General features: G+C 55.3%; 1 protein-coding gene across 2 annotated transcripts; it reads left to right on the top strand.

Moving 5' to 3' along the window:
- The first annotated feature begins 4,063 nt into the window (after nt 1-4,063).
- On the top strand, nt 4,064-5,970 carry TNNC2 (troponin C2, fast skeletal type). 2 transcript variants are annotated; one of them, XM_040637845.1, is made up of 5 exons: nt 4,064-4,871; nt 5,012-5,155; nt 5,248-5,362; nt 5,509-5,645; nt 5,795-5,970. In XM_040637845.1, the coding sequence occupies exons 1-5, from the start codon at nt 4,862-4,864 to the stop codon at nt 5,824-5,826; spliced, it is 438 nt and encodes a 145-aa protein (XP_040493779.1). In that variant the 5' UTR covers nt 4,064-4,861; the 3' UTR covers nt 5,827-5,970. The 2 variants fall into 2 exon arrangements, with proteins under 2 accessions (XP_040493779.1, XP_040493780.1); XM_040637846.1 differs by having other exon boundaries at nt 4,995-5,155.
- Nucleotides 5,971-9,830: the final 3,860 nt, after the last annotated feature.

Raw genomic sequence — 9,830 nt, 5'->3', positions numbered from 1 at the left:
AGCTTAGCAGTAGGGTGTGGGGGCAAAAAGACACACGTCATTTCTTAATTCATTCAGCACTCATTCACTGAACACCAAACAAGAACATTAACTTGTATTTTGGCATATGTCTCACAAATCTGGGTACAAAGCAGGTGTTCATAAAACCATGGGTTGTCAGAAATCTGGTCTGGTACGTCTGTTTAACAGATGGGAAGTCTGAAGCTCAGTGAGGGGAAGGGACCTACCTTGGGTCATGCAGATAGGACCAGAACTAGACCTCCTGAAGTCTTGTACTCTACATTATTCTTGGATTCTGTATAATGTCTCCCTACAGCCGCCCTGAGAATGGCCATTAAATTCCTGGTTGCATACATTCAGTAAGCGGAAGCTCATTATCTCCGGAGGCTTCCCATTCCCGTGATTATGCAAACTTGACGGTTAGGAATTTCCTCCCTATAACCAGATGCCACTCCGTTTAGTTCTTCGTATAAAGAACACGGTATTTACTGAGCACCTGCTAAGTACTGGGTGCTGGGGGATGCAGTGATGCACGGATAACAGTCTTTGGTCCGTAGAACTCAGAGCGGGTCATGTCACGTGGCACGCTCACGGCTAGGATTGAAGAAACTTCTGAAGACTGCCTTGGACTCCCTTGGCCTGGGTAGGGGAGGAGGGATCCCAAAGGAAGTGTTGTTATTTTTGATTTGTATTTTTTTTTTTCAAGTAATCTCTACACCCAATGTGGGGCTTGACTTTACGACCGGGAGATCGAGAGTCACATGCTCCACTGACTGAGCCAGCCAGGTGCCCCTTCAAATATATATATATAAGTTTATATATATATTTATATAAATATACACACATATATGAAATATTTATATAAATGTATTTAAATATATATACACTTCATATATATGAAATATTTATATAAACATGTTTATATAATATATAATATATATTTAAATATATGTATACACACTCTTATAAATATATAGACACCCATGACCCCAAGATCAAGAGTTGCATGCTCTACCATCTGAACCAGCCAGGAGCCACAAGGAAGTGATGTCAAAGCTGAGAAAGATGACAGGGAAGTAGGCAGGTGAAGAGAGAGAAGACGGGAGTTCCCGGCAGAAAACACAGCACGTGCAAAGACCTGGAGGCCACCCAGGGTGTTGTTCGGAGCTGTATCCTAGTCTGACCAGAGCAGAGCGGCATGTGGGATAGGGAAGGAAGGGGACTGATTGGAGGGGTTCAAGGCAATAGATAAATTTGGACCTTATCTATTTTCCTGAATAAGTGAAAGAGCAAATTAATGAACAAATGATTGTTGAGGGTTCCAAACTCTCTGCTTCAAAGGAATCATTAGTGGCTCCAGGGCTCACGTCCAAATTGGACTCCCCTGGTGTTGCTGCCCCTTGGCCCTCTGCCTGGCCGGGGGAGGCCTTACGTGTAGCCTGGCCTAGCTCCACTGAGCTTTTCTTGGGAATGTCTATAAATAGAGGAAGATGGCGGCCCAGCTGCCACTGTCCGTCTGCCTTCCTTGGAATCCAGCCTCCTTTCACTGGCTCCAGGCTCTGCACTCAGTTGTCTTCGAGCTCTTTCTGTTGACTTAGCCGCGGTCCACAGCATGCCTACCTCTCCAACACCCAGCCTGGACCCTGTCGATTTGAGGGATGGGCTCCCTTCGGCCTGGACTCGCTCTACCCATCCCTTCACTCTCCAGAAAGCCAGCTGAGCTGCTCCAGACTTCTTCCTCTCCTCCTCCTTCTTCTTCTTCCTCTTCTCCTCCTTCTCCTTCTTCTTCTTCTTTTAAGATTTTATTTGCTTATTTGACAGAGGGAGAGACAGCAAGAGAGGGAACAGAAGCAGGGGCAGAGGGAGAGGGAGAAGCAGGCTTCCTGCTGAGCTGGGAGCCCGATGTGGGGCTTGATCCCAGACCGCTGGGGTCATGACCTGAGCCGAAGGCAGGCGCTTAATGACTGAGCCACCCAGGTGCCCCTGCTCCGGGCTTCTTCACCGAGCTCTGGGAAGGGGCCGGCTGCTGCCTTACTCACCCAGAGAACCTGTTCCTATCCCCCTCTCCCTCAAAAAAAAAAAAAAAAAAAAAAAAAAAAAAGAATCTCAAACACCCTTTCCCTGGACAAGGTAAACCTGACAGAAAGATCTGCTTTCAACATTTATTTCTTCTCCAACTGCATACCCATCTCCTGGACCCCTCCCTAGATTTCTCATTTGGACAGGTCCCCTCAAGGGCTGTCCCAACTTCCCTTCAGGGTTAATAAGAATCACTGACATGACTAGAGACCTTTATGATTTACAAAGCTCCCTAGTAAAAAGGGAATAATAGCTTCTCCCTCATGGGATGGGGCTATCTAGGTGAGATCACGTGGTGAAAATGCTTTGCATATGGGGCGCCTGGGTGGCGCAGTCGTTAAGCGTCTGCCTCTGGCTCCGGGCGTGATCCCGGCGTTCTGGGATAGAGTCCCACATCAGGCTCCTCCGCTGGGAGCCTGCTTCTTCCTCTCCCACTACCCCTGCCTGTGTTCCCTCTCTCGCTGGCTGTCTCTCTCTCTGTCAAATAAATAAATAAAATCTTAAAAAAAAAAAAAAAAGAAAATGCTTTGCATAGAGTGTGGCTCGTCATGTCCTAGAGGTTCAATGACTGTGGCTGTCACTTCCCCCTCCTCCACTCCCGTCCTCTATCACAGTTCGAAGCCAGGACGTTCCACTTGCCAAGCACCAACCCTATGGAGTGGGCACAAGCTAGGTGACTTATAGCTGGTGCCCCATTTCCCATGGTCTGTCTGTGAGGGAGGGCATGACTGTCACCATCTCCACCTCGCAGAGAAGGAAACTGAAGCTCAGGGTGACATATTGCCTGCCTAAGAGTGCACAGCTTGCAGAGACAGGATCTGGACCTTGGGTTCCAGGCTTCGAGTCTTGTGCTCTTCCCCGTCTGCCACACTGCTTCACTCCTCTCGATATCCGTTGCCCTCGCCCATCTTGGAGCCAGCGTGTTTCTTGAGCAGGAGCTCCCTGAGGCAGTTGAGCCGGGCGTTCTCCTCCCAAGAATCTAGGACATCAAGGCCTGCCACCTGCTCAGAGGCTTAAATTTCTCTGCAAGGGCCCTTGGCTAAATTAGGTAATGGGCTAGGACTCTGGGATGGGGCAGGGGAGGGGGGGAGGCGCTCGCCGACCCCAGGATCTGATTGGCCAGGGCAACTAGTCCTGGGGAGCAGGGAGGTGGGAGGAGAGGGTGTCCCTACAAATCCAAGGGGCTGGAGCAGGCCAGGGCATCTTTTGGTGGTGGAGTGCTGAGGAGGTGATCTGCAGCAGAGGAGGGCCTGGGACTAGCAACCATGGTAAGGACAAGAAGGGACTTCATCCCTTTGCCTGCTGGAGCACTTGCGACCTCTTCCAGGCCAGATCCGGGTGCTCTGTGGTTCAGCAGCTGGACGTTTGAAGATGGAACATGAAGGCTCCTGGAGCCCGGATGTCTAGGAGGAAGCCTGGGAAGAAGGCCTTGGACTTCTCTAGGAAGGGGGATGGCTGGGGTGTTCTGGGGGTTGCCGACTCCCTGCAGACCTGAGGCTTGAGCAGTGTTGGTCACGAGTCGTGAGGGTGTCCTAGCTTGTCTCCCTCATGGTGGTGGTGGGGGCCCCTGAGGGCCAGATCGAGTCACCTAGCAACTCAGTGGCAGGGAGGGGGGCTAGAAGCCTTGCCAAACTCTCCTGAAGACTCCTCTGGAAGAAGGGGGGCCTGCAGGGTCTCAAGCCAGCTAAGGTGCAGGATCCCAAGAGCTCTGAGGGTGAGGAGAAGGGGCAGAAGATGATAGACCAAGGTTAGAGAGACCCCAGCCTCCCAGAGAGGGGTCCTAATTTGGGGCTGTCATTTCCCCTGAGGTCCCCCTCCCCACTTCACTTCAAGGGGTAACTAGACCTCAGAGGACAGCTGCTGTTGCCCACATGAGGCTAAAAATAGCCTGCCCTCCTGCATGGGTGAGGAGGAGGGGGGAGGGGAGGGCAAGGAGGAGGGAGGAGGGGAGGGCAAGGAGGAGGGCTGCGGCCAGCCGGTCAAAGAACGCCTTGGCCACCTCAGCGCCTCCTCCCCAGCAGCCTCACTCCAAAGCCCCATAGCCAGACGGCTTGCCTTGGACGTGGCTGGACCCCCTCCCCCAAAATCTTATTTTCGCCTCCACAAGGCCCCCATCATATTCCGCCCAGCAAGAGCAGTATTTACTCCAATGGTTGAATGATAAGAAGGAAGCTTATACTCTCCGTCTCCACAAGTTCTTGGGAGGGGAGGGATGAGGCGTCTGAGTCTTGGTCTTAGTGCCCCGTGTCTGTCCTGACACCTGGCTGGGGCTCAATGACTTTGCCTTGCGTTATGATTTATTTGAGAACAAACATTTATCGAGCACCTATTATAGAGCCAGGCTCTGCTGGGAGCTAGGAAAACCTGGAAAATGATGCTGGAATAGTGCTGGCACTGCACAAAATCCTTTCACATCCCTGATGTGATGTCATCTCGTCCTGAAAAGCTGCTGAGAAGAGAGAGGGTAGAATAAGTGACTTGCCTAAGGTTAGTGGGGGGATTCCTGACTTGACATCTGATGAGCAAGTTTGAAGACCTTGGGCATCATCTGTGTTTCCTCCCCGGTTCTTCAAAACTGGGGTCAGGTGCTGTGGGAGCATGCAGAAGGTGTTGCTAGTTTGGAATCGTTTTTCTGGAAGACCAAAGGGCACGGACAGAAGGGGGTTGAAGAGAATGGGGTTAAGGCAAGAATGAGCTCTGGGGCCGCCCCTTCTGCTCTCTGACTGTGTGTCTTCTGCAGACGGACCAGCAGGCGGAGGCCCGGTCCTACCTCAGCGAGGAGATGATCGCTGGTGAGTGCAGGAGTGCACGTGGGAGGGCTGGCTGCCCGGTGGAGGTGTGCTGGGTCCTGTTTGGGGTCTGGGCCGGGTGGGAGAGAAGGAGTGAGGCTGATAGTCCGGCCGGGCCCCCCTCAGTCCTCCGCCTCTTTCAGAGTTCAAGGCCGCCTTCGACATGTTTGACGCTGATGGTGGCGGGGACATCAGCGTCAAGGAGTTGGGCACGGTGATGAGGATGCTGGGCCAGACACCCACCAAAGAGGAGCTGGACGCCATCATCGAGGAGGTGGACGAGGACGGTGAGCAGGGGGTCCTCCGAGTTGGGGCTGCGATGGTGGCGCGAGAGGTGGGCGCGCAGGGCTGAGGCTCACTCAACCACCTGCTCCCTCAGGCAGCGGCACCATCGACTTCGAGGAGTTCTTGGTCATGATGGTGCGCCAGATGAAAGAGGATGCGAAGGGGAAGAGCGAGGAGGAGCTGGCCGAGTGTTTCCGCATCTTTGACAGGTGCGCTGGGGGCCTGGGAGCCGAGAAGGCGCGGAGCTGCGCGACTCCGGCGTCAGGGCGCTTAGGTTCTCCGCGTGGCGGTGTAGGGGCGGGGTGGGGGGGTGCCTCGCCTGCCCTGAGTCCTACCCTGTCCCTTCGCCCCGAAGGAACGCAGACGGCTACATCGATGCGGAGGAGCTGGCTGAGATCTTCAGGGCCTCTGGGGAGCACGTGACAGACGAGGAGCTCGAATCCCTCATGAAGGACGGTGACAAGAACAACGACGGCCGCATTGACTTCGACGGTGAGGGCGGCGGGAGCGCGGCGGGGGCGGGGAGCCGCGCGGGAACGTCCGGGGCGTGCCCCCCACGCGGCTGTCCTTGGCTTTGTGGGCCGGGTGGGGAGCTGTCGGCGCTTTCGTGCCATTTACGCTTCCCCTCTCCGTCCCCGCAGAGTTCTTGAAGATGATGGAAGGCGTGCAGTAAGAAGGCGCCGTCGTCTCCTCCCAGACCGCGCGTCCCTCGGGCGAGGGCGGTTCCACCCCCGCCCGGTCCCATGCTCCGCCCCGGGAGGGAGGCGCGGCCCCCGCTGGCTCCGTGTCCAGAGGGAATAAAAGCAGACCCTGCAAAGCGCGTAGCCTGAGTGAGAGGAGGGGGGAGTGGGTGTCAGGGTGGCCGTCCAGGTTGCCACCCGAGCACCCTCGGGGCTCCGAGGAGGGGGCACTCGAGGCACGGGAGCCCAGGGCCGCGCGGACGAGCTGGGCAGGCTCCCGGCAGCGGGAGCTGGACGTGGACAGCTCAGCCGACGGAGCTGCGATGGCGCCTGGCGCTGGAGGAGGGGGGCCGGGGGGCTTGGAGCTGTCAGGGTGAGGGTGCCCGGGATGGCGGGTAGGGTGAGGGCGCAGCAGGAGGCTGGAACCTGCGGGAGGCCGAGGTGAGGCCCCTTTCCTTCCCCACCGTCCTTCCTTTCTGGAGCCTTTGGGTCTGGGGTGCAGGCTACCGGGCTGGGGATGGGAAAGTGAGCATCGCATCTGTCCGTTCCAGGCAGCATTCATTCCCGCTTGACTTTTTCTGCTTCGTCTCTTCTGAGAGTTTCTAGGTGCTCAGCACTGGAGATGGGAGAGGAGGGTGGGGGCACACAGCCAGGAAGGAGGTTCTGACATCATCCTCTCCACCCTGGATCCCTGCCTCCAGCTCTGGCCAGCGCCCTCAACAGAGGGTCCATTACCATGATCTAGCTTCAAGAAATCCGACCTGGCTGCTCCCCTGTTGAAAGACCTTCAAGGCTCCCCTTTGCTTCTAGAATCACATCCAAATTCCTTTCCCCTCCTTCCCCTCTCAGGTTCCAGCCACACTGGGCAATTTGTCACGCCTGCTCTGGACAGTGGGGGTGCACTTTCAAGCCTTTGGGCTTTTGCTCATGCTGTTCTCCCTCCTTGGAATGCCCTTCCTCCTCCAACAAGCCTGGCAAATTTTTCAGCCCTGCTCAGATACCATCTCAAAGACACCAAGACCCAGCTCAGATATCCTCTTCTCCTTTGCTCCCTGCTCCCACCTGCTGAGTGAGCTCTGGCTTCCATAGCTCTTTGCACACGACTCAGTTATAGCAGGCAGCAGGTCCGGGCTAACACAGTGCCATGGGGATTTTGCTTTTAGAGTTTGAATCCTCATTGCCGATGACAAACCACTCTGTGCTTCAGTTTCCTATGCTGCAGAATGGGGATAATGACAGTACCTACCTTGCAGAGTTGTGAGAACAAGTTAGCATGTGTAGGGCAGAGTGCTTAGAACAGAGTCTGGCACGTACTGAGCACTTAACAAATGCTATTGTTAATATCACTACTATCACCTTGAAACACTGACCTGTACTGTTACTCATTGCCACAGTCCTCCCTTTCCACCTCCTTTGTGTTCTTACCTCCCCTTTCTGACCCATTCATGTTCCCCAGTTTATATCTGCAGCCGGGATCAGACCTCATCACTAGGACTGCGTACTGTGTGCTGGGCCCTGTGCCTTGCAGGCAGGTCTCATTCGTCCACATGATCCTAGGCAGTCGGATGCTGTTCTCCCCATTTTACAGTGGAGGAAGTGAGGCAGAGTGAGGGGATGTAGCCAGGCACGTGGACATTTGGTGAAACAAGAGCAAGGCTCTTAACCGTGGCCCCATCCACCTGTTGACAGTTCTACCTACGTGTCCTGAGTACTTCAGAAGGGTCTTGCCCTGCACTGATGAATCCCCCTCACCTGTCTTGTTCTCCAGTGCTTTCTATCTCAGAGACAGCACCCCAAGGAATGGGCCCAAGTCAGTTCTAGAGCCCCCTTGCCACCTGTAATTTGCTCTGCTCTGCTACTTTCTTTCTATCCCCTTGCCCTTATCCCCCCTCTCTGAGCCCACTCGGTGTTGTGACTCAGGCCGCCCCCATTGCTCACCAGGTTGCTGAGAACAGTAGTTAACCTTGCCACTCACTCCCCAGGCGGCAGCTTTCTGAACCTAAATCTGATCACATCATCGCCCTACTCAAGGCTTCATTAGCTGCCTTTAGGCAAAGCCCCTGCATTTTAATTAAAGGGCTTTAATTGAAAGGCTTTCTGAGCCCTGTGTGACCTGACTTCCCTGCTGCTCTGCTGGTATCCCATGCCCCCGAACTTCATACCCCATCTCCTTCTCCAGAAAGCCCTCCTCGACCCTCCTGGTTTTTGTTAGGTACCCCACCTCTGAGCTTTTGTAACATGTGAGTCTAGCAGCTGACATTTATTACTCGACATGCCAGCCACTATTCCAAGGCCCACCTAGCCTACGAGGTAGCTACTAATATTGCCGTTTTACAGAGAGGTGAAGTCTGAGTGTATACAAGTAGCATGGGGGTGGTGTGGGGACAGCTAGGTCTGAGCTCCCTACCACCTGTATGGCGTACTCTATCCTGCTGACATGCCTTTCAATTTGACATGCCTTTTTGTTGCAAGTGCCGAACCCTAAAGCAAACAGCCTTACATTAAAAGGGACTTACTGGCTCATGAAACTGGGATGCTAAGGCGTCCCGGCTGGAGGCCAGAGTCTCAATGTCACCTCCATCTCCTAATCTCTGCTTGGCTTCCTTGTCTGCAGCTGTCTGCACCAGCTGCCCAGACTCCCTCCTCTTTTAGCAACCCTATTAGTAAAATAATTTTACTTTCTCCCAGGAATTAATTGCAGGGAACACTCTGATTCTGACTACAGTCAGTCCCTGGGACTGACAAGAGGCAGGCCATGTGGCCATCCTGGAGGGGGTGGCAAACACTTTGATCAAGGACCTTGCAGAGAGGCGTCCTAAGGCAGGCAAAAAGATCTGCCGACCTTGGCCAGCATCTAGTAAGAACCACTAGTGCCAGGTTCTGAGCTCCCTCTTAGACATCCTCTGGCCAGGGGTTTCCAACGTTGAGAGAGCATCAGAATCCTGGAGAGCTTGTTGGGACCAAGACTGTGTTTCTAACAAGCTCTAGGTGAAAGGTAGGAGGACCACAGCTTGAGAGCACCACTCCACGCCGTTGACTTCCAGAGAAATGCAGGCCCTCAGACCCTGCCCAGACTGACAGAATCCAAGTTTGCATTTGAGGTAGAGCCCTGGCGGATTTATCCGCACCTTGGATGGGGCAACACTGCTCCAAGCCCCCCCCGGGGAGAGTAACAGCACCGTGTGAGAGGAGGCCCCGGGCTGAGGACATCCAAATCCCATCCCAGACCTGCCTAGGCCACTTCTCACCTGCCTGCCACTGCGGCTGCTCAGTGGGGTCACAGGGCAGGAAAGGAGCCTGGGCTGGCAGGAGCAAGAGGGAGGCGAGGACCTTCCTGATGCCCTCCACTACTGTCCGTCCCCCCCCCCCCGCCCCCGGGGCTGCACAACCAGCTGCTGGCAGAGCCGGCTAGGCTGGGTTAGGCCAAGCCCCGGTCGTGTTGGAGGGCACCTGGCTGCTGTGTCAGTCCACCTAGGAGATCCTGTGGGACCTGGACCAGGGCCATCACCCTAGCCTGCTCTCCCCCCTGCCTGCCCCTGCAGGCGCCCCAACTGGTCAGCACAGGAGTTTCCTCTCAGGGGCCCGAAGGCTGGGGCCTGTGGCAGGCCACTGTCAAGAGGGCCTCAGGCCTGGGGGCCTAGGCCAGTGGGTGCAGCCGCCGGAGGAATCACGGTGGAGAGGAGCAGGTGATGTCCTCCCTGGGAGTGTGGAACCATTCCCGGGGGTGCCTGGGGTAAGGGGTGAGTCGAGCTGTCCTGGGGTCTCTGGCAGGGAAGAGGTGTTCTCTGGCTGTTTTCCAGACCCCGGGCCTGCTGTCGGGTGACCTGAGCACCTTCTTTCTCCGTCGCAGGACCAGAACAGCCCGTCACAGAGCAGGTGGCCGGTCCTCGCCTCCCAGCCCCTGCTGTGCGCCCGTGTGCGCGTCTGTAACTCTCCCTACAGCTACGGCTGTTTGGCTCTAAGGGCTGGTGCAGCCTCATCTGTAACTCCGCTCGGC

The sequence above is a fragment of the Ursus maritimus genome, unplaced genomic scaffold (assembly GCF_017311325.1).
Source record: "Ursus maritimus isolate PB19 unplaced genomic scaffold, ASM1731132v1 scaffold_22, whole genome shotgun sequence".
NCBI classification, from domain to species: Eukaryota; Metazoa; Chordata; class Mammalia; order Carnivora; family Ursidae; genus Ursus; species Ursus maritimus.
Note: the sequence above shows the minus strand (reverse complement) of the source record. Positions and strands in the feature narration are given on the sequence as shown.